The 25798-nt window shown below is 41.3% G+C and overlaps 1 protein-coding gene across 3 annotated transcripts in view; it reads right to left on the reverse strand.

Moving 5' to 3' along the window:
• RAPGEF5 (Rap guanine nucleotide exchange factor 5) overlaps positions 1-25798 on the reverse strand; it is a 238535-nt gene that overhangs the window by 110642 nt on the left and 102095 nt on the right. For all 3 annotated transcript variants that reach the window (XM_047751885.1, XM_047751886.1, XM_047751884.1), the window contains exon 8: positions 4367-4440. In XM_047751885.1, the coding sequence (XP_047607841.1) occupies positions 4367-4440 (74 nt within the window). The remainder of the gene's footprint in view (positions 1-4366; positions 4441-25798) is intronic.

The following is a 25798-nucleotide window of genomic DNA, read 5'->3' on the forward strand; positions in this document are numbered from 1 at the left end:
TCAAATTTCTTCAGAGAAAGAAAGAAAACCATGAAATTTCTTGCTGGTTGGAATACACCCTTTGAAAACTGGGGAAAGGACATACGATGGAAAGTGTGACGGCAAAGGCAGGTTTACTGATGTCTGTGGTGTCATGACATCAAACATCAAACACCATGCTGGGGCATCAGACAGCCCCCAAATCATTCAGGGACTCCTACCTAGTCCCTCACCGCCCAGGCGAAGCAATGCCCATTCAGGGAGGTTCATTCCCTGCTCCCCATCCCCTGTGGAAAGACCTGTGCAAATACACCACCATCCCCAACAAACACTGTGTGATCCTGTGTCCTGCCAAAGGGGGGCCAGGGGCGGGACGGAGGCAGAAACCAGAGACACACGGAATTTACTACTGCTGTTTCCCTCAAATACTTCCTTCCTCTGCTCTATTTTCTCTTCTGATGAAACGAAATACATTACATATTAACTGATGAAGTCAGGGGTCCACTCATTTCACACACTGGATTCCTTGAACTTTCAGACTAGAATAGGGAGGTCACCAATATTTCATCTTGTTTTGACCTGAGAGAAATTACAGCTCAGATCTGTATATATTATTGACCATACCGCTAAGCAGAGCAACAAAGTTGGCAAATAGTAAGGTCGTAAAAAAAAAAAAAAAAAACAGTGAGGGAAAGAATAAACAAATTGAATAAATTCTAACATCAAGGACTTACAGGATAATGTTTTCTGTGATAACTACCACAGCCTTAAATAAGAGCTTTCTTTAGTCCATTTCTTTAAAAATCGCACTTTGGCTACTTATAAAATAATCATGAAATATTTGGCCATCAATTTGTATCATTCACAGTTATCATCTCTTAACATTAAAATGACTGATTGCAATGGGAGACAGAAAACAATGAAAAGAATTACTGAATCCAGTGGTCAATGGCCACCTGAATAAAAGCGAGAATTTTCAAAGTTCACGAGGTTATAAATTAGTCATTGAATGTCATTAGAACCCTTAAACTAGAACCTGGCAAGAACGCTCTACATTTTGATAAAGTTTCTTTTTTATCCTTTAGTCCTATATAAAGGGTTATAATGAGTAATGGGTCTAGAATGTTTTATGTCTGTGCAGATACCGTAATGGAAGGCAGAGGGTGACACTGCAGCCCAGCCCCGCTGGATACCTTGAATATTCAGACCAAAAAGCAATGTCATCGATGAGCATGATGATAAGGACAGTAATGCCAGGCGGCTGACATTCTGGAGTACTTACTATGTGCCAGGCACTGTTCTATTGCTTCACATATATTCTTTAATCTTCAAAGCAATCATCTCCACTTTATAGATGTTAGAAAGGCAGTTTAGCACAGTGGTTAAAAGCAAGGATGTGGAAGCCAGACTACCTTGGTTGGATTCCCATCCCTGCCACTTAGCAGCTCATCTGTGAAGGGGCAGTAATTGTATTATCAGCCTTATAGGGTTTGTTGTGAGGTTTAAAGACATTAATGAAAACACAGCGCTGAGAAGAGAGCCCAGGGCATTTGAAGTGCTGCCTCAGTGTGAACTCTCCAATACCCTTACAGGAAGGGAATAGGGGGCACAGGAGAGTAGGGTAACTTGACCAAGGTTGCGGGGACAGAGCCAGGAAGAGAACCTGGCAGCCTGGCCCAGGGGGCAACCCTCTTACCCTCACGCATGCTGCCTAACAGGCACTGAAACCCTTTTGTGTGCCAGGATGGCAGGCATTTTAAAATACTGCTTCATTTCAACCTCGTAACAACCTTCTAATGTCTCCGCTTTACAGAGATGAAAACCAAGCATGCTAGTCACTGCTGAGCACAGTGGGAACACCTTGGTGACAAAGATATGGAGGCCACCCTATGGGAACTTACAGACATAGAGACACTCCAGGACTTGCCTACAGGCCCCAGCTCTGAGGAAGGAGGGCAAGGACACCAACTCCAGACTATGTGCTCCCTTCACTTTGCCGACACATCACTGAGGAAACAGGGAGCTTTTGAGGCAAAAAAGCTCTTTTTAGTGAGAAAAGGAAGAAAGAAACCAACACATGAGGGGAGAACTAGAGTTTTCTGGTAGGTGGAAACCTGTAAACAAGAAGACCCAGCCTCTGGATTTAGCAACTGGCTTAACCTTTCATAACTCCAAATTTTCAGCAGCCACGGGGCATTTACTCCCTAGTGACATATTTTATCATCTACAGGGAAACAATGAGAAACCAATTTGCACTTAACTTGTTTAAAATATACTCTGGAGTGAAGACTGCAATCATATGAAATAATAATATGATATACTTACCATGGAGTCTGACTACAAGTGATCAATTAATTATATGTGTATACATCAAATATCAAATTAATATTTTAATGTCAAGTGCATACATGTATACACTGATGAGCACACACATAATTTATTTCTAATTCTGCCTAAAATATCTGATGGTGAAAACTCTGAAAGTGTTTTTTAAGCTCGCCTTACACAACTTGAACCACTAGTGACTCTACCCAGAGCATGTGTATAGATGGACCTGTAAAATCTAACCAATAAAAGTGGCCCTTTTACTGTGGCAGCACGTCAGGCTAGCTCAGACACATCAGAGGAGGGGACAGCAGCCTAGGCCTACAACACTCACAATGATGCATCCAGTGAACTTACTCATGACTCTCCAACCTAAGTAGAATCTGTTCCTGATCTAATAATTGAATCACTGGTTTCCAGTGGTTTCCCGATTTCATTCCTCTACACATCCTAGAAATACAGTTATGTCCCTGTTGCTGAAGAAAGACACAAACTGCATTAAAACTTTAATTAAGACTTTAGACTACAGAATAAGTTCACAATAAATAAAGAAGAGCAACTTAAACTTAGAAACTAAATAATAAATGGTCCTACCAATAACTTAATGCTTTAAGAAGACCTGGAGAAAGCCATCTCTCCCCAGATTTGCTTGGAAGCCTGAAGTGGAATTTCAGCATGAGTTCGTGGATTGCCGCATTCTGAATATTCCCACAGCCCAACAATTCCAAACAAGTCCTTATGTGAACTTACTAGAACATGACAACCTGTGCAGTCTTGCCTGAAAGAGCTAATTGCAGAGTAACGTGATTACTCTGGCCAGAATCCACAGATTTACAACTTTAAAGGTGAGGTGCAAGGGATCAACCAAGCTAAGAATCTGGTTTTTTTATCCAGCTCTATTGAGGAATACTTAATATATAGAAAGTCGCACACATTTAATGAATCTGATTTTGATGAGCTTGGACCTGCATGATATCATCATACCATCACCCCAATCTTGAGCGGCTGCTCCCTCTGTGAGATCTAGTAGGACACAACAACCCTCCGTGTATAATAAGGGCTCAGAAGGATGTGTCTGCTTCTAGAGGATTCCACTCCTTTGCCCCCGAGGGTAGGGTCTGTCTGACTCTTCTCCCAGGGGAGATCCATCAACCCACTGCTCTGCATACATCACAATTGATTTCCAAATAGTACACTTTCCTGGACCCACTCCTTTCTCATTCTCACTTATACTAAAATCTGATGACTTGTTTATTCAACATACTTCTCTTTTTAATGCTCACAACTCTATCAGGAAGGTTTACAGATGAATCACCTAAGACTCAAAAAGGTCAAGAAACTGGCTTGAGGGAGCTAAATATTTAGCCATGTCACATAATGTCACATAATAATTTTAGCCATGTCACATAATGTCACCCACATAAGGCTGGGTGTCAAGAGGGTAGGACTCTGAGGGGTGGAGCTGAATGGTTAGGGACTTGCGAAAGAATGCCCTTATGCTACTTATTCTGCTTCTCTTGCTGCTGTCCCCACCACTAATCTTTAAATGTTCTGCATTTATATAAAAAGTTAACAGCTGAGAGCTGTAGGGTGTGTAAAGTTTTTATGCAACCCTAGTACTTGGAGGTCAGTTGCTACTAAAAGCATGTCCATGTCATGAGGTAAATGCTGGGGGCAGGCACAGAAACTGGCAGGTGATGCCCAGCACTGGTCCCAGCTGCTGCACTGTCAGCTGGCTGCTTTTCCTCTGCTGTCTCCAAGGGATGGTCTGCCCGGAGCAGTTTCCCCCAGTTCTTCAATGACTTTGCTTGCTTTCTCTGGGCAGTGGAGGTGTCTCTGTACCTGTCCCTCTTCCACGAATCAAACTATAAATATGATTAGCAATTTAGACTTTTCTTGTGAAATAGTGCTTTATAAAAAATAAGTGCCTTATTCCCACAATAGGACTATTTTGCAGAACACAAAAGGTCAGACCTCTACCACCTGCAGACACCTGCACTAGCTGCTCACCACTCTCAGCACAGAAGGGAGAAAGAAGGGGCCGTAGCAGAACTTGTCGCACCTGAGGATCTGGAATGCAGTCAGCCTCTGTCACAGTTTCATGTTTGTCACTATTGTCTTCGTCTTGTTCAATTGCTTAGAAAAAAAAAAAAAAAGACAAAGAGTGATATTAAACCAATGTAGCATCATAAGAAAACTGTTTCAGGTCATTTTCTTTTCAGAGGGCAATTTGGCAGGAAAAAATAACATTAGGTAGATTCACAAAATGTAACATCAGTACTACTTTTTAAATTATTTGGATAAAAAGTTTAACTAACAGCACTGGGCACTTTCCATATACATTATTTCATTTGTTAAATCAATGGCATTGGAGAAATCTGATCTCAATTTTCCTCATCACCTCAACCTACGAGACACAATCATGTCAGTTTGGGGCTTCACCCAAAGAAGCAGAGGTGGAAGCGAAGGCGTCTATCCAGTTCATGTGAGAACAAGATTTTTTTAAGCATAATTTTTTTTCGCTAATAGTTTAGTGTTATATAATGAAGGAAGCACAAGATATATATTTTTTTTCTTGAAGTATAGTTGACTTACAACTGTTGTGTCAGTTTCTGGTGTACAGCAAAGTGATGCAGATATATATAGATACACGCACACACACACAACTATAATTTTTTTGGATTCTTTTCCATTATAGTTTATTATAAGATACTGAATAAAATTCCCTGTGCTATATAGTACAACTTTTGTTATTTATCTATTTTATATATAGTCATGTGTATCTGCTAATCCCAAACTCCTAATTTATCCCTTCCCTTCCCCTTTTCCCCTTTGGTAACCATAGCTTCTTTTCTATTCTGTGAATCTGTTTTAAAAATAAGTTCATTTGTATCACTTTTAAAGATTCCACATATAAATGATATCATATGATATTTGTCCTTAACTTACTTCATATGGTAATAATCTTAGTATGATCATCTCTAGGTCCATTCATATTGCTACAAATGGCTTATGTCATCCTTTTTTATGGCTGAGTAATAGTCCATCACACACACACACTCCCACACACACACACACACACCCACATCTTCTTTATCCATTCATCTGTCAACACTTAGGTTGCTCCCATGTCTTGAATAATATAAATAATGATATTATGGACACTGGGGTGCATGTATCTTTTGGAATTAGAGTTTCTTTGGACATATGCCCAGGAGTGGGAAGACTACAGGAAGCACAATATTTTATATTTGGATTGCTTAGGACATTGTTACCACAAAATTCCAAACTATAGAGTCTTGAATCCACTTTTTCTCCCATATTTCTCCAGCATCTCCCTATCCACGTCCTAGTCACCCTTTCTAGGTGCAATAACCTCTGACCATGGAGCCCCTGACTCTAGACTCTCCCTAACAAAAAAATACAACAGTAAGTGCCCTGCTTTGGCCACTGTATCACCTATCTCATCAAGTCTGAACTTTGTTCATCACTGAAGGTCTTCCTTGAAATCTTCAGCTTCCTCCTCTTCTCCAACTTGACAATGACATTCACCATCAGAATGTACTATACCCAACTCTGATCCAAACTCTACAACCACATTCTTTTCCTCCTTGTACAGCTTGCTTTTTCATTCTAACAACTATGTACTTAGCACCAATGAGGCACTGGGATTAGTCTTGTGAACAAGATAGAAAAGGCTCCGACCTCATGAAGGACACATACTAGCTGAGGGGGCACAGCTAACAACTACTGCTCCGACTAGATACAGTAAGAATTGTTAAAATAATAAGGTTTTAAAATACGATGGAATTAAAGATCATGATAAATGGGGAAATGACAGAAAACAATGAGGGGCGGTTACTGTGGAGGGGAGGCCAGTGTCTGTGCTCCTCTGGAGAAGTGATATTTGGACTGAGGCCCGAGACTGAAATGAAGCCGCCCACAGCTGGAGAGAGAGAGAGAGAGGAGACAAGCCTGGAGAGAGCAGGATCACGGTGAATTCAGGTGTTAACCTGAGAACATGGGGGAGCACTGAGGAATTTTAAATCAGGAAATGCATGATTTGCTGTCAATTTTCAAAAGCCCTTTTTGCCTGCTTTGTGGAGAATACACGTAGGAGGAGCAAGATAGGAAGCAGGGGGACCAGCCAGGCGACCATGGCTATCATCTGGGCTGCAGAAGACCATGGCACAGCCCAGGGGGGTGGCCGCGAGCGGAAGAAACAGAGGATTTGAGCTGTGTTTCTGAGACAAAATAGACACAGTTTGCCAATGAACTGAATGAGAGGCGGGGGACTGTGGGGGTTGGGGGAAGGGAGTTGAATGCCAAGAAGCAGTCAAGGTAGAATAGGCAGACCAAAGAGAATATGTGTACCCACCGTACCACATATTCTTTTTGTCTCCTCCATCAAAAGCCCCAAACACAGCAGCCTCCCTGAGAGTGAGGTCACCCACCGTACTTGAGGATTCGGTTGGCACTGTTTTGTGTGCTTTTCAATCCTAGGTTCTCTGTGCTGCATTTTTTAAAGAACATCATTTCATGTACCCTTTGCTTTTGTATGCCTTCCATGCCTCTGTGTGATGCTCACCACAGCACCCACCTACAACGGTGCATGCAGGATGAGCTCTGTAAAAATTAACTGAGACGAACAACTGCTCCCCAAGTGACCAAAATGGCACCGCTTGACTACACCTACATATATAAATGACGTCTGTCATAACCATTTATGAAAAAGAGGGGAGGAAAATTCTTCTGTTAAACTTCACGAATAACTAGAAAAACTCCTACCAGCTGAGCATCTAAAGGCAAGGCAGCAACCAGAGAAGTGGGCAGAAGCTTTTCTTCTATTTTCAAGCAAAAAATTCCATTCACGCTCATTCAAAAGGGGTTCCTGTTGCTACTGTTGCCTGATTAGGAGGGAACTTTTAAGAATAGAGAGAAACACACGTTTTCTCCAAAAACTAGAGGCAAGAATAAAAGAGAAAAATTAAATACAAAATGACATCTGATAATTCCACTTAAACTCCAGTGGAGGAGTTCCCGTCGTGGCTCAGTGGTTAACGAATCCAACTAGGAACCATGAGGTTGCGGGTTCAATCCCTGGCCTTGCCCAGTGGGTTAAGGATCCAGTGTTGCTGTGAGCTGTGGTGTAGGTTGCAGACAAGGTTTGGATCACTTGTTGCTGTGGCTCTGGCGCAGGCCAGTGGCTACAGCTCCGATTTGACCCCTAGCCTGGGAACCTCCATATGCTGTGGAAGCGGCCCAAGAAATGGCAAAAAGGCAAAAAGGCAAAAAAAAAAAAAGGTGCAGTGGACTCTAGCAGTAAGGGACTCCACTAAACTAACTGAAATAATAAAAGAACTTTTTCCTCATCCTGTAATTTCCTGGAGGGCAATTCAATACCATTGTGGGACAAGGTGCCTGCATGAAGTGCCAACCATACCTTGGCACTTAATTTACGCTTTATTTGAATTTTTGCTCCTTAAAGTTTGGCTTTTGATGAAAAATTTAAAAATGCAATTCTGGAATACTTTTGCCTACTAAATTCATGTTTTTGTTTTTAAAACAACAACGTTCTAGAGTTTGGACATTTCTTTTTCTCATCTTATTATATAGCAACATACACCATGTAGGACAATGAATAACCATCTCATGATTGAGACTTAACACTATTTTTTGAGATTTAGGCAGAATTCTTCGTACATAGAACCAAAGGAAGAAGAGATGAGCAGAGAAGCATACTTGGGATAAAAATTCAGTCCTTTATTTCTAGCTTATCCTCCACAACAATGATACATTTCTTATCACATCGTTGAAGACCTCAAAATGTGCTGCCTGGAGTTACACTCTGGTTAAAAGAGCAAAGATTAGAAACACAAGTTAAAGGGACGTGACAAAGGTAACTCAGCAATTGATTGCAACGTGGTTGATGAAGAGACACGCAAAGTTCTGGTGGACTCTTAACCTCAGCACCCTAATAATGAAAAAAAAAGAGTGGGACCTCTTATACATTATTTTCTTGGAAATACTAAAAAAATATGATTCCAAGAAGGCCTTTTAGCCAGTAGTTCACATACACCCTTTAGGAACAAAACTTTATTTATCATGGCCTTCTGAGGATTTATAATCACCCCCACAAAGTCTCAGGGATGCCCCCAAAAGGGAGTGCCTTACTGACCCTTTAATGTGAAGATTAATGTCAAGGAATCTTTAAGGGGGCAATTTGTCTCTTCAGGCGTCCTTGTAGCGTGGCTCATGTGGTAGAACAAGAGGAAGCAGTTATTTGGGTTTCTGAGCGGAATTCTTTTATCTGATCAGAATAAGAATATGTTGGGATACATTTTCCTACACAAATGTTGATTCTGGGACAGTTCCTCCAATGGAGCATGACACAGGAATGACAGCTTCTGGGACCAAGGGAGGCTTGCAGCCTCACTCTCTGCCAACACAAACCATCCCCTTATCTCTTAACACACAGAATCTAAAAGCCCAAAATAGTCTTTGAAAATAACTTACAACAAAACTCACAGCACAAGATCTGAAGCGTATACTCTGAATAGTAAACATAAGCACCCCCTTGAGAACTAAGAATATATGTGGATTAATTAGCACTAATTCACACAAGAGTACTTAGTTTAATTGTATCTATTTGTAAATTAGCCAAGAGCAATTCAGGAGTTTCTAGCAACAGCCTCTGAGGATTCCCAGGCTTGCCTGGATGTCACTTTCTTGCTGCCTCGGGGACAATAGGTTCTTTCTCCCTGCAACTTACTCGGATGGTTGCTAAGAAAACTCTCCTAGTAACTCTATCAATATTATTAGTAAACACAAAGAGGATTGATGCTCTTTCAGAATGATGCTTATATAATTTTTTTTTTTTTGGTCTTTTTAGGGCCACACCCATGGCACATGGAAATTCCCAGGCTAGGGGTCAAATCAGAGTTACAGCTGCCAGCCTACATGACAGCCACAGCAACACCAGATCCAACCCACATCTGAGACCCACAACACAGCTCATGGCAACACTGGATCCTTAATCCACTGAGCAAGGCCAGAGAGCGAACCCACATCCTCATGTGCACTAGTCAGGTTGAGCCAAAATGGGAACTCCAATTTCCAATCAATACTGTAAAGGGAAAAGTCAAGCCCACAAATCATTAAGGACAATGACAGCAATGCACTGGGTGACTATAGTTGAGAGTGGTCCTTAAAAATGAACCCAACTATTTTTTTTTTTCATTTACAAACCAACCAAAAATCTTATTATAGGCAGAAAATTTAGCACTTCAAGTCCCAATGGCAGAAATCAGCAAAAGTAATTCAATGAGGATCTTGCCAAGAATTAAAGTTTGGACAATAATGCCATTTTTCACCTGTGTGGTCTTTTTACAGAGAGAAAGCTCTTTCATAAAGAGTCTCATGTGATGTTCACACAACCTGAAGAGCTGGGCAGGTAAAATCACACTCGATTTACAGGGAGGTTAAGGAACTTGTCATAATCCTCCCATATAAGATATATGTAACTGTGGAGTTCAAGTCACCCTCAGTCAAGGATAGAGCAGTACAGGCTGGTGAAACTGCGCATCTGCAAACCCATTCATGTGGGTCCTGTTTCATTTCATTTCTTTTCCTCCTTCCTTCCTTTATTTCTAAAAAATTAAAACTCAAAATGCATTGCAACTAGGAAAGCTAAGTATTTTTCACAAATGTGAATTAGACGTGTGCCAGGTCAGGCCCTTTTGGGTGTCCTATAGGTTGTGGACATAAAAATGTTAGGGAAACACAGAGGTGTTTCCAGGCCACAAGAGGCAGAACCCAGTTCTTCATTCTCTAAGTAACCAGCTTCTTTTTGGTACCATTCCTGGAGAAGGATCACAATATTTATCTTAGGAGGCCCCTCAACAAGACTCCATCCACATTCAGCATGGAATGTGTCCCCCATGAGAGGGCATGGAATAAGCTTCCAGAAAGACATGCTGAGAGAGTATATTCACTTTTAGTTAGCAACATGTAAACACGAATGTTTCCAAATGCTCAGATCTTTTCTAAGCTTTAAGAAAGAAGGGAAAAAGCAGTTGCAAGCTTCATCTCATCACAAGGTACATTTTTAGTAGTAAAATTTGAAAACTAGTGGTCAATATTCACCATTGAGTCATGCCATATATTTTTTACTTTTTAAAGTTTTATCTATTTATTTTTCCATTTTTACGGAAATTTAAGGTGCACAGCAGGATGGTCTGATTTACATTGTGTGGTAAGTGATTATCACCATCTCTTCAGCTAATACCTATCTTCTCTTACGGACACAATAAAAAGAATAGAAACAAAGGCAAAAGTTTTTTTTTTTCATTAAGATGACAATTCTTAAGATTTAGTCTCTTAACAACTTTCCCATATACCACACAGCAGTATTAGCTATGGTCATTATATTGTACGTTATATCCCTAGCACTTCTTTATCTTCTAATTGGAAGTTTCTATCTTTTGATCACCTTCCTCCATTTCATTTCCCCCCCACACCCTCTGCCTCTGGTAACCACAAGTCTGATCTCTTTTTCTATGAGTTTGGTTTTTCCTATATCCATTCATCCATCAATGGATACTACAGTTGTTTCCATGTCTTGGCTATTGTAAATAATGCTGCTATGAAACAGGGGTGCAAGTATCTTTTCAGGTTAGTGTTTTAATTTCCTTTGGATATATTCCTAGAAGTGGAATTGCTGTATCACATGGTAGTTCCATGTATAATTTTTTTAGTCTCCTCCATACTATCTTCTCTAGTGGCTGCAGCAATTGACAATCCCATCACGCCACAGTATTATAATCCGGCCCATCCAGCGCCATTCAAATTTCTCTTTGAAAGCTGACCGATAACCACCCTATCTCTGCCCCAATCAGTTAAGCCTGGTAGCTGAACTTGAAACTGCTGTATTAAAACTCTCTTTTCTGGGTCCGTATCATGTGGAAACCCTCTAAAAATGCAGGTTTCCTGCAGGCTCTCTTTCTTCTCGTTGCCTCTTTCCTTGGTGATCTTATCGGGTCCTAGGGTTTCAACTTTCACTGTTATTCGAGTTATTCCCAGATCTGTGTCTCGGATCTCTGCACTCTTCCCTGAGTTCCAGGCCCGTGTCTCCAGTTACACAGTGAGTACACTCATTTCACAGATCATCATGTGTCTGTTCCATGCAAGATGCTATGCCTGCTGCGGTGGCACTCCCTCTGCCCTCAAGAAAGAGTCATCTATTTAATGGGATGCGAGGACACCAAGGTCTGAAACCGCATGCATCACACTCACTACATCCTGCAAGCCACTTCCTCCTCCTGGGAAATCGGTATTTTAGTTCAGATAACTGCCACGCATCTTCATATTCTTCCTTCTCAGTCCTCACATCCATCTCTCACTAGACCCTGTCACTACTATCTCTTAATCGTTTCTATCCCTCCTGCCTGCCATGGTCGTAGCTCATGACCCCGCCACCTCTCACTGGGGCCACTGTCACAGCCTCTAAGCCAGCTTCCCCCTCAACCCATTCTCTACCCAGCTACCCAAATTCCACTTCCAAATTGCCAGAGATCACGCCACGAGGCCTCCCATCCCTTTAGCCTGCTGCCCTCTGCCACTTAGAGAACATGACAGTCACACAAGGAGCTCAGTACAGATCCAGGCTCCACAGCCCCGCCCCTGCATCCCCAGGGATGGGCAGGTTGAGAGCATTGACACCTGTGCTCCCTACTCTATCAAACACTGAAGGCCAGGCATTCGGGTTGCACTCTCCCTGGTGAACCTCCCATTTCTTTGTTTCTAGCCTGGAACAGTGGACAAGAATTTCACCACTGAGCTCTTCCAGCTCAAACCCTATCCTTATGGTGAGAATCTCCCTGAGTCCACACCCCTGGCCCTCAAAATAAGTCCTTCCCTTCTGGCCTACCAAAGTTCTACTTCTATACAATTATGCTTTTTCATCTCAGCATTTTAAAACTAGCAGCACAAACCTCTGTTCTTACTAATCTACATTGTGAGTTCCTCAAAAGAGAGAATAACTTCTAGAAACAGTGCTGCTGAGTATTGGTCTACTGAACTGAACAAAGGTGACCCATTCAGAAACAATCATATAAATATGAAGAGAATAAAATGTCCCACTGTTTGAGGGAGGTGAGATTATGAGAGAGACTTCCAGGAAACGGTAGATTCTGGCAGGTGAATGAGGTGCAGGAAAAAGGCAGTCAAGGTGGAGAATCAGCCTAAACAGACCTAAGGTGGAGAAAACCACAAGATCTGAGGTGGGACCAAGGAATAGAACAATGTCAGGAAATGCTAAAAAAAAAAAAAAAAAAAAAAAAAAAACCAACAGAACAAGGCTGGGAAGAGTTAGTTGGGCTTGGATGTTAGGCTGAGAAACTTGGAGATGATTTAGCAGCAAGTAAGGTGATGTAAGCAAAAGAAATAGCACCAACATTACACTACATATGTACAGCACTCAAGCTCTTCCTGGATTCTAGACACAGCCTCTTCATGTGGATTAATCCATTTAATCTTCTCCATAGCCCTCTGGAAGAGGGACTGGCAAGGATGGATTGAAGTGTGTGGCCACTATGGGCAGGTTAATAATTTACTCTTTATGCCAACATGAGTTAAATATCTATTCAGTATTTTCTTAGTAGGGCTAGTGAGAAACTTAGTTTCTCTTCCTAAAAGGCAAATACTACTTCATGGAATTTAGCATTTCACTTCTTTTAAATTGTCTCATACGGTCATTTTTTTGGTACACTCTTCATTTTTTCCCACACACAATTTTTCCAATACACTGAGTAAAGAGAGGGGTAAATTGTGTACATGGATAAAATCCTGTCGCCCAAATCCAGCCACACCCCATGCAAGATTTGGCTTCAGAATGATCACTCATTGTCAACCAAAAGCTAGTAAGTCTACAGGTCAGTGGGCTGCCTCAGTGCACCTCTCGTGACCTGTTTATGCTCACTGACAAAGGACTCAATAATACTCAGACCCAGCAAGGAGCACCAACAAATTTCTAGTACACATGACCAATTTGCTTGGCCAAAGCAGAATCCATCTACATTTTAGCAGTTACTGAATTCACTTCATATAGAAATCTGAGTTAAATGAGATCATCTGTCTGTTGTCCCAGTGATGTTACAGGACAGGCAAATGGTGGGCTTTCTCCTTAATCCGATTCCAAATGCTACTGTGATCATCCCTATTTTACAGGTGATAAAACTGAGGCTGAGTGATGCTAAATAGCTTGCCCAGAATTACACAGGAAGTCAGTGGAGGAGAGAGTTAAGTACCCAGGTTTGACCCTTTATCTGCTCCAATAGGCTATGAAGATTTACATTGCTTAAAATGTATTGAATAGGAATGAGGCTGAAAACAAAGAAAACAAGTTTCTTTCCAATAGCCTAAGCAAGAATTGACTTGAATTTCAAACTAGGATTTCAGTCTCTCTGAAAATTAGAGCCATAATGACATACTTTTTTTTTTTTGTCTTTTTAGGGCCCCTCTTGCGGCATATGGAGGTTCCCAGGCTTAGAGTCTAACTGGAGCTACAGCTGCCGGCCTATGCACAGCCATGGCAACGCCAGATCCGAGCCGAATCTACACCACAGCAACCTACACCACAGCTCACAGCAACGCCAGAGCCATAACCCACTGAGGGAGGCCAGGGATCGAAACCCACAACTTCAATGTTCCTAGTCGGATTTGTTTCCACTGCGCCACGACAGGAACACTGACATACTTATTTTTAAACACTCCTACATGTTCCCCCCCACTCCAACTCTCACCACGCCTCCCAGCCCCCAGATTTATACAGAACAGGTAATAATTGTTGCATGAAAAGAAATGCAATGCTTTCACTAACATTTGAATGTAGGTATGCTGATATTCTGGAAAGTCACAGCACTCAGACAACATGATAAATCTGTAATGTGGAAGCTAAAATAGAGGTTGTTGAAAAAAAACTGCCATCTCTCCCCATTGGGTGCTCACACACTTGGCTGGAGGCGGCTCAAGCCACGGAGAGAGAGGGAGGGACTCAGGGAGCCTTACAGCCTACAAAGATTTATCCCTGCCCTTAGGCAGAGAGGATTCCATTGCAATTCCGCCTTTGCCTTATAGGCAAAAGGACCCTCCAAATTTCCTCTCCTCCACTTCTTAATAGGTTTTTACCTATTAGGTATTTTCTTTAGAGTAACAGTTAATACACGTCCAGCCAGTGGAAAAGTTATTCAACAGGAGAAAATGATAATGTCAGAATAAAGTGTATCCTTTAAAGAGAGCATGAATATTGCCTCCACTGGTGAGGGTAATAAAGAGCTCATCGGTACTGGAGCCTCAGAGCCTGTGTGGTTGCCCTTCTTATAAGGAAGCTGTAGCAGAAATAAACAAGCTTCTTTTTAATGCAAAGATGGCTTGTAGACAATCCAACTAAAATAAAACCTCAATGAAAAATAATCAAGTTAAACTTAGCAACAATTTTTCGAAGACACTGTTGTCCAGAGACAGAAAGCCTTTTGTTTTTTTAAGTGTCTTTCAAGGATTATGTTCTGGTGACAAGAACAGGTTCAGGCTAATCACATGGTAAAAGATACAAGCCGCAATGATGCTCAGACACTGCAAGACATTTGTTCATTTAAAAAGATCCTAGTGCACTCCACTATTCTGTACAGTTTTTCTCAGGAATTAAAATTTTTAAGGATTTATCTCAGGGAGTGAAAGAAAAGTGAGGTCTAAGCCTAACTATGTGCCAACAAGAAGTCTCGTCTTACTCTCTCCCACCCCTAAGAGCCCAGAGGCGTGTGCTATTTGCTCCACTTCACAGAATAAGAACTCGAGCATCTGGAAGCTACCACTTCACAGTAAGGGACCGAGTCAGAACTGAACCTGAGAGGCTCTTCATTTGCTAGTGACAGCTACAAAATTCTGCCTCAGGGACTGTAAGCCAGAAAACACAACAGGTCAGATCAACATGGACACTCCTGTTAATGAAGGTTTAGAGCAGACAAGGAACCTACATTCAAAAACAATGTCTATTACAACTTGCTGCTATTCATACAATGCTTATTCTTTTTTATTGTTCCTGAATTACTAGCACTTCTACTGTAGCTGAATCTTCCCATTGATATTCAGTGAAATTCTAAAACATACAGAGAAACCACCAAGAATCCCCTAAAAGTCCCTGTGTTTGCAAATACAAGCAAAGAGACCAAAGGAGCCAATCAGTCATGGTAAGGGGGCAGAAAAGATGTGAAAAATTTCCTTAACCTTCCTCAAAATCCATTCTGCTACTGAATAGACATCTCTCCAAGGAAGATACACAGATGGCCAGCAAGCACATGAAAAGATGCTCAATATCACTGATTATTAGAGGAATGCAACACAAAACTACCGTAAGATACCACCTCTCACCAGTCAGAATGGCCATCCTTAATAAGTCCACAAATAACAAGTGCTGGAGGGGCTGTGGAGAAAAGGGAACCCTCCTGCACTGTTAGTGGGAATGTAAGCTGGTACAACCACTATGGAGAACAGTATGGAGGTACCTTAGACATCTATACATAGAACTGCCATATGACCAGCAAATCCCACTCTTGGGCATATATCGGGATAAAACTTTCCTTGAAAAAGACACATGCACCTGCATGTTCATTGCAGCACTATTCACAATAGCCAAGGCATGGAAACAACCCAGATGTCCACTGACAGATGATTGGATTAGGAAGATGTGGTGTATATATACACAATGGAATACTACTCAGCCATAAAAAAGAACAAAATAATGCCATTTGCAGCAACATGGATGGAACTAGAGACTCTCATCCTGAGTGAAGTAAGTCAGAAAGAGAAAGACAAATGCCATATGATCCCACTTATATCTGAAATCTAATATATGGCACAAATGAACCTTTCCACAGAAAAGAAAATCATGGACTTAGAGAATAGACTTGTGGCTGCTAAGGAGGAGGGGGAGGGAGTGGAATGGATTGGGAGCTTGGGGTTAATAGATTTGGACTATTGCCTTTGGAATGGATTAGCAATGAGATCCTGCTGTGTAGCACTGGGAACTATGTATAGTCACTTATGATGGAGCATGATAATGTGAGAAAAAAGAATGTATACATGTATGTGTAACTGGGTCACCATGCTGTACAGTAGAAAATTGACAGAACACTGTAAACCAGCTATAATGGAAAAAAATAAAAACCATTATACATAAAAAAAAATCCATTCTGCTAGAATTTCAAGAACTTTCCTTTGATTACACATTTGGGGAAAAAATATGGCATCACTCCTACAGTATTTCTAGCATATGATCTTTGTCAAATTACTTCAACTCACCAACCTTTAACTTCATTACTTGCAAAACGGGATGATAATAACCACCACACCACAGAGTGGGTGTGTGGAAGAAAGGATGGATGTCAAGTGCTTAATCCAGGGTAGCTACTTCATTAAAAAAATTTTTTTTAATTGAAGGTTAGTTGGTTTACAACATTGTGTTAGTTTATTTTTATTTATTTTTTAAGGTTTTATTGGAGCATAGTTGATTAGCAATGGTGTGTCAGTTTCTGGTGTACAAAAAAAGTAATTCAGTTACACATATACATATTCTCTTTTCATATTATTTTCCATTATGGTTTACTACAGAGTTTGAATATAGTTCCCTGTGCTATACAGTAGGATCTTGTTATATATCCATTCTATATATAATAGCTTGCATCTGCTAGTCTCAAATTCCCAATCCACTGCTCCCCCACTCCCCCTTTATGAAGGGTAGTTACTTTATGCTACAAAACACATGTGTGTGGGTTTGGTTGGTTGGTTGTTTTTGGCTGTCCTGAGGCACATGGAGCTCCTGGGCCAGGGATCAGATCAAAGCCACAGTTGCAACCTAAGCTGCATTTACCGGATATCTAATTCACTGTGCCAGGCCAGGGATTGAACGTGAGTCCCACGGGCTCCCAAGATGCTGCAAATCTCATTCCATCACAGCAGGTGTTCCATAATGTGTTTTTGATTTTGAATTTTCATCTATGGATGGAATCTATTTTCGAATCAGACCTACCTATGGCTGGGGTCGAATGGAAGAAAAGGAGCATAAAAACAAAGCCAATAATACTTTTATTCCAACCTCCAAGGTAGAATTTTGCAGCAAGAGAGCAAACTTGAAAGGGGAAAATCTGTAGAGACTGCCCCATCATCTTTTGCACTTCAAGAACCAACTCTGAAAGTCTCAGATCTCAGATCCCCCTCTCTGGGACAGCTAGGCCACCTCCCCGCCAAAAGAGGTGGTCAGGAGGTAATGGGCTAGAAAAGCTCTAGGCTGTCCCTGTGTTGTTGCGAGTGAACTGTGGGAAACAGCAGAGGAAAGAGTCAGCAGAGGCAAAAAGGTCAGAGCAGTGGGCCTGATCCCCTCTGGCTAGGCCTGGGCTCTGAGGCTGAGATCGGTACAAGGTTAAGGGGACACTGAGGTTTACACACAGACTGGGCAGGGCACACAGACGATCATGCTGTGTAGTCTACCCCAGCCCCTCATGAGGGTCATCATGCTCACAGTGGATCGGCAGCAAACAGTAAGGCTAGGGACAGAGCTTATTTCTCTGGTGTGCTCTTCTCTCTCTGGCTGGGAAGTTTGCAAAGACTCCAGTTTGTCCATGCCCTGGGGAACAGGGGTCTGGGATGGAGCCCACCCTCACCAAGGGCCTGGGATGGATGGAGCACATAGTGGGGAAGCGATGGAGGTCAGAGTTCCAAAAGAAGGCAACATGGGGCTGGAGAGCCAGGAAGGTCCAGAAAGTCATCCAGCCGGGATGGGCCCCTGATGGCAACTGCAAATCCCAGGGCAGCCACAGGCATGGGCACTTCTGCAGACACCAGAGAAGCCCCAGGGCCTCATGGGGCTCCAATGACCCTCACATGCCAGAAACTAAGTGGTCCAAGAGTGGAGACTGCAACTAGACCCAGACAGGATCAACGTCCTGAATAAACCATTTACCACACAAAAAAGTTCAAATCAGAAACAGGTGAAATATGGCTCATGGGTAGAACATAGGACCACAGCCCAGTTGCTGAAAATAGAGAACAAATCATTTCCTATCTACATTTCAGTGTAGTGAATAACTCTGAGAATGCATTACATTATCATTTTTGAGTATTAGTGTAAGTGTTCTAATGGCTCATAAAATAAGATAATCTCGTAGATTACCAGATAAGAAAACCAAGCCAAGATATATGTGGGAAGAAAAAAGGTTTGAAACATCACTGGCTATCAGCTTAAACTATTTTTTCACATTCATGTTGAAGGCCCTGAGCCATATTTCTCTCAAAAAAAGTTTATGTGTTCTGATTTTTCATATAAAATTGACATAACTACAGGTTACTTTATTTGACTTTCTTCTTTAAATATCAGGGTAATGAAAAACATCACTAAAGCAGCCGGGAAAATTCCCTTGGACCACTCACAGAAATGTAATCTTTTGAGGAAAAGGTCCATTTGATTACAAGACTAACTCAAAATTAGTTGATTCATGTAGTCCTGATGTTATTAGCAAAATGAAGCAGCTTCAATAACTTGGATTTAGGCACCAATGATAAGGCTGAATCCCACACCCATAGTTATATTCAGTGATGACTCTGAGAGGACTGGAGGGTGCAAGGTGCCCAGGGTCCAAGCCCACAGCCTAGGTGTGCTACTCTAACACTGAGACTGGATGATGGGACCCCTGCTCCTTCCCTGACCAGACAAGATAGACAGACACTCCCTGGGGCCCATGGGCTGCTGGGACAGGGGGTTCTCATCCAGGGCTACAGACAATCTTCCCTATGCCCCTCACTTGAAAGTACAAGTTTTCTTATTAATACATGATACATTGGTGTTTTCTCTACACGATTCCCCTCAGACAGAGGAAAAGAACCCTAGCTCCACCTTCAAAACTATGGTATAGAAATGGGCCTTTTAGACACTTGAAAACAAAACTGAAAATAAAAATGAAGAAAATAGGAACATATAAAACAAAGATAGCAACTGTATCTGCCATGCTTTTCTCTCTATTGTAGTTAGAGTGGAGGAAAATGGGCAACATCTAAAAACTCTATACCTACAGGTATAAAGAAAACCTCAATCTCAAATTTCTCAGTCATTTTCTACCAGAAAACAGTAACATGATAAAATGTAAACTTCCTCCATTATTTTAATAGGTCTTAAAGCGAATGCCTCCTATCATATGTGTGAAATTTTAATAGACAGAAGTTAGACTCTTTTTGGCAAAAGGACAGCCAGACAATCCCTTTAGTTATGTCGACTTGGAATGTGCTCACAATTTATGAATTTGTGGCTATGGTTCAGGAGCACTTATTTCAAGCCAAGGTTTAATTCACTTCCTCTTTTAATCAGTGGGAAACCCCCACTTCCAAATATCTTCCTGGTAAATTTCGTATACAATGTTTGCTTATTCCTGGGTCTGCCCACCAAATAAAGCCTAGTAATAATTCTGTTCATTTACAAAGGTTTTATTGCCAATGCCAAGAGAGCTTTTAATTCTGTTACCATTCCCATGACGAACTTTCCATTCAGGGCAAGAAACACGGAAAACTTGAGGCCTCTGTCCAATAAATAAGTTAGTAGCAAAAGTATACATAACATTTTGATTCCCTCTACCCTGCTGGATTGTTAGACCGACACCCTTCAGAAAACACCAGCCCGCTCTATGAGACGGCAGATCACACAGACTTTGGAATGTGTCTGTAAAAGCTATAAAAGCATGGCATCTAAATCGCCTAAGATGCAGCGGGTGCAGCCCTAAAAAAAAAGCAAAAATAAATAAATACATAAAGCACTTAGGAGTGAAGGCTGGTTAAAAATTCAGATACCAGGGCCCCCATCTAAACTTAACTGGACAGGGGGTGGGGTCAAGCAGGGCAGGAATTAGCAGTATTAGCAAGAGCAGCAGGTAACTGCTAGGGAAATTAAATTTGAGGGCCCCTGCTTTAGAAAAACAAAACTGTATTTAGTTGAGCAATTCTGACACATCTGTTCAAAAGGAAACTAAGGATTATTTTTATTTATTTGTCTTTTTTTTGCCTTTCCCAGGCTAGGGGTCTAATTGGAGCTGTAGCTGCTGGCCTATGCCACAGTCACAGCAACTCAGGATCCGAGCCGCCTCTGCAACCTACACCACAGTTCCTGGCAACGCTGGATCCTTAACCCACTGAGCAAGGCCAAGGATCGAACCAGCAACCTCATGGTTCCGAAACAGATTCATTAACCACTGAGCGATGATGGGAACTCCAGGAAACCTAGGATTATTTTTAAAAGTATCTATCCATCTCTGTTTCCTCTTTTCCAGCCAAAAATACTTAGGTTAACAGGTATTGCTGAAGGTGAAGCTGTATGACAGACAAAAGCCTTCAGTAACTTTAGGGTCAAAATTTCTATCACCAATGTCATTCCATAAACAGAGCTCAATCACTATAGGCAGTATTAAAACAAAGTATTTTTATAACTTTTGTGACAATTGCAAGTAGCTGGAACCACAATTTGTCTAGCTGCTTACAAAGACAATGTCTGTTTAAAAGATGCTCAAATGTAAAGTATTTATGTGTCAGAAATGGAAAGAACAGTACATGAAGCAAATTTCACTTTTATAGGAACGGCATCACTTTTTCTGGTAGAATTCGGCTGAACCAAATTGTGCGCTTTGCGTTATATGCTATGGCACATTAGTTAACTTATAGTCACGCACACTGTGTCCGTGTCATTTTCAGTTTTACTGAGAACAGCTCCATTTTCATGGCTGTTTATACAATTAGACTTCTAATGTGACGAATGATGGACAATGACTGGGTCATGTGGCCAAGACAAAGATTTCCCTTGAGAGCTCTTACTTGTCAATACAAATGACAGCAGAAAATGTTCCCTGAGTGGGGCGGGGGGAAGAGGGCCTTCTCTAGATCTTCAATAAGGAAACAGTCAAAAAAAAAAAAAACAACAAAAAACAAAAAAAAACTATGGGAAAGAAATTATCAGTAGGCGGTTATCATTCTTACATCCTTAGTAAATAGACAGCAACATATCTTAAGAGAAGTCAAGCTGCTTAGGGTCTGGTACTTTTAGGGCATGGCCTGCAAGCCCAGCATGGAGCCCTAGCATCAACCATAACCAATCTCTTCCTCTTGAGAAAAAAAGAAACTGAGGCTGAGGGAAGCCAATGACTTGCCAGAGTGAACCGGCCAGTCTAAGAGTCAGATTTCCTGACGACGTGCCCAGGACTGCTGGACTCTGGTAGCAGGCTGTGTTTACCAGACCACAGAATTTCGTAACTTCATACAAACAGCATCTAGCGAGGATTCTTCTTAAATATTTAGTTCATAAGAGAGCATTTTGGCCATTGATACTATCCATTTAATTATCCAATCATCTTTCTCTTTCACTCTTTCCTTAACTATTCTAAGGTTTACTATTTTAAAACATCTCCAAACTGCTTTTATTCTGTACCTTAGGACTATACAAAGAAGCAGTCATAGCATTAACAATTGTCAAAATGGATTATAGGTCAATCCCTCTCCCGCTCCTCCCCCATGACCCCGCCTCTCCCCCCAAATGTAAACCTTTATTCAAACACACAGAAATAGTCAGATACAGGTTTAGTTTTAAGTGGATGCATGTCCTTTTGGGGCACGTGGTAATTTGCATACTAGCCTCTCAGGCTGGCCTCCAGACACAGGGTGGCATACATCACATGTTCATCTGGGAAGCAGCTCCCAAACCCCAGAAGACCAAGAACAAAGGAGCTGGCAGGCTCTGGAAAGAGCTACCCTGTCAACAGTGTATCAAAGGCACCCATTAGTTGCCTCAATCAGCTAATTAGCTCAACAAATGCAAAACACCTAAATCATTAAAGAAAGTGGCCCTGATTGCATTGCCAGGCTCTGATTTGGTGTCACTAACTCAGCGGGGTGGCAACAGGGTAGTTCCACAGAAAACAAAAAAAGGGTCCACACTGGGGACCTGGAATGGGATAGGTCTTAATTTTTTATGAAAGTTGAACCCTACCAGGAAGTTTCACTGGTGGAAAAAAGGGTACCAGGGAGACCTCTGTGTTTATGCTTTGAAATTTAAATCAATTTAAATATAAATTGCTCTCCTTTTCAGTCATTATGAGAAAGAAATAAAATGTGGGTTTCAGCTCTCTGGTGTGCAAATGGTCATTAACTTTCATTTGACCTTGGGTGCAGAACTAATATTGAATTTATGCACAGGGTACACTCATTATACTCATCTAGTTTCCTCACAGAAAATATGCTCCCAGGAGCTGCAGTGCTAGCAGCCGTTTTTTTTTTTTTTTTTTCAGCACTTGAAGAGAAAACTTGGTTCTCCCTTTCATGCCTCTTTCCCACCTCTCACCTACCTCTCTGCTCCAGACCTCAGGAAACTGCTCCAAGGGCTGGCCATGGTTAAAAAAACCACAGGCCAATGCAGGTAGGAACCTGAATGACATAAAATCATTGCCCTGGACCACCCAAGACTAGGGGGCATCAGGGCTCAGTTCTTCTTCCTGGTATCTCACTGCCTAAAATGGGAACAAGCTCCCATTTAGAATGATAAGTACCTATGTCTACTGAGCCTTATAAACAGTACCGACTGCCGATGAAGGGCCCCAGCAGTGGTGGGGTTTTTTTTTTTAGAACAAAGGCCTCTAAACCTTTTATTCTTGAGCACTCTTGGCTGCGGTTATTACAATTATTCTCCTTTTTGGCAAATCAGTTCCATTGACTCTGCTAATGGACATGACCACGTGGAAGGATGAAAAAGAAACTCACCTTGCCTTGCTTGCTCATTTCCTGAATTCTAAGCAACCCTCAGGGGTAAAGGAGCTCAGCTTCCTATACAGGATATTCTGATCTCTTGCTATTCAGGAGAAACCAGGGCAAAGAGCTACTTTCTTTTACTGTATGTCACTGAATGGTTATTTATCATTTGCACCTAATAGCTCTAATTACAAAAGCCAGTGTCATGGATTTTTTTTTTAAAGGCAATTTTCTAGGTATCCCAGTGGGAGAGTTAGGAAAAATTTACAAAGCATCTGCTTCTTGCATTTTCAATAGTCCCCTGGGTTTTTTCAACGCTATTATTTTCTTGATTGTAAGATTTTTACATTTTCAAGCATTCTTTAACTTTGCACTGCACTGAGAATTAAGGTTTCAAGACTCTTATTATGGTTTTATGCCATTAAAAAAAAAGGTAAATACAACTTGTCAACTGCTGAATTGATCATTGTTCAATAAGAACATGCACTGGTGGGGATGGGATGTGACTGTGCAAAATTCATCAGCGAGCAGGGACAGAAGAACAGTCTCTGGAAATGTTAGAACAAGGAGTTATTATAATGCCAAAGAAGGGGAGAGAGTTTACAAACTTCAACAATCAGCCTGGTGTTAGGCAAAGCTCTCTCTTCTCAGGAAAACATGCTGGATCATCAATCAACCAGGAAGACCAGAAGGGAGTGCTGATTATTTTAGGGGAAAACACATGCTCCTGCTTTCCTCTTGGCTGGCAAATGCATATTCAGTGGGGCTAACAAGACAGTCTGTGCTGACCACGAGGGCCAGCTCATCATCCGGGAGGTGGAAGAGAAAAAAGGGACAAAATATAAACCATGTGGAAACAGCAATTCTGAGCGGACAAGGCGCACCCTTTGAGGACAGCCTGGGAAAGACTTGGGAAATTTGGAGTGGTTGAAAATATCACTCAAAATTAAGAGACATGCAAATCAAAACTACAATGAGGTACCATTGTTATTCAACAAATAACAAATGCCGGAGAGGGTGTGGAGAAAAGGTACCTTCCTCCACTGCTAGTGCGAATATAAATTGGTACAACCACTATGGAAAACAGTATGGAGGTACCTGAGGAAACTAAATATAGAGCTACCATGTGATCCAGCAATTCTACTGCTGCGCCTATGTCTGGACAAAACCTTCACTGAAAAGATACATGCACCCCTATGTTCATAGCAGCACTATTCACAACAGCCAAGACATGGAAATAATCTAAATGTCCATCAAGAGATGAATGGATTAAGAAGATGTGATATATATATATATATATACACACACAACACAGTATTATTCAGCCATAAAAAAGACAAGCTAATGCCATTTGCTGCAACATGGACGCATCTAGAGACTCTCATACTAAGTGAAATAAGCCAGGGGAAAAAAGATGAATACTATATGATATCACTTATTTGTGGAATCTAAAATATGGAACAGATGATCCTATCGAAAAATAACAAACAAACAAAAAACAGAAACAGATAACAGCCAAGAAGGGCAGACTTGGGGTTCCTGGGTGGGGGGAGCAGTTGGGGAAGGGGAGGGAGTGGGATGGAAGGTCATTCTGGGTTTTTTTTGGATGCAAACTGTTATATTTAGAATGGAAGGGCAATGGGATCCTACTCTGCAACACAGGAAAACGTGTGTGATTGGGTCACTTTGTTGAACAACAGAATGTGACAAAACATTGTAAATCAACTATACTTTAATAATAGTAATAATAATTAAGTAATATCTTAATTGCTTCCAATACAGCTAAGAGACTTTTGCCATCATATAGTACTTTTAGCTTGAATATTATTAGAGCACTCAGAGATTAGATGCAAAAAACTATTCAAGAGAAAATTACTATAGCTTTTAGTTTTAAGAGCATTGAAACCTTTTCAATAACAAATTAATCACAGTCTGAGACAGTAGTAATTGTACCAGCACATAAGTCTGTTCTGGCTGGCTCTTAACTGTATTATTACCGTCTACTCTAAAGTCCCAATTTCTGATGCATTCTCCTATCTCTAAGCAATGTGTTCACAAGAGGATAAAGTCAAACACTGTGCTACACTAAAAGAAGAATGTCAGCTAAAAATAAAAAGTAAAAAGTTAAGAGGATCATAAAAGTTGGAGCAATTCCAAAGACTTAGTGGTTATTTTTTTTCTTCTAAATGTGCACAAGCAAAAGCCTTTCTCTGCTGTTAAAAATAATCAGTCAATCTATTTCCACTCCCTTGACAAAGCGACAGGGATGTCTTTTCTTTGGAAAGCTTCTGCCCTGAAGAAGACTATGTCTCTTCAACTGTGTTGAGACCTCCAACCTCACGGCAGAGCCTCCTGTCAACACTGACTTTTCCTCATCTCACAGACTCGTACTTAAGAAGGGGGCCTGAAACTGCCGAGTTCCTACAACATGTTACTGGTGACCAGTGATTGTTATCAACAGTCGATCTTCAAAGCTGGGAATTTAGCCAGGCTGATAAAAGGCCCTCAACTTGTCTGACTGGTCCACTATGACCACCAGATCCAGGGGTTGCTTGTTTGAATATTTTATACACACACAGTTCAGTGTGCAGCAAATAGCATTAACCAGGTTGTTGAAAGCACACACCCATTCAAAAGCCTATTTTAACTCAAGTATAGGATTCAAAGATAA

The sequence above is a fragment of the Phacochoerus africanus genome, chromosome 11 (genome assembly GCF_016906955.1).
Source record: "Phacochoerus africanus isolate WHEZ1 chromosome 11, ROS_Pafr_v1, whole genome shotgun sequence".
NCBI classification, from domain to species: Eukaryota; Metazoa; Chordata; class Mammalia; order Artiodactyla; family Suidae; genus Phacochoerus; species Phacochoerus africanus.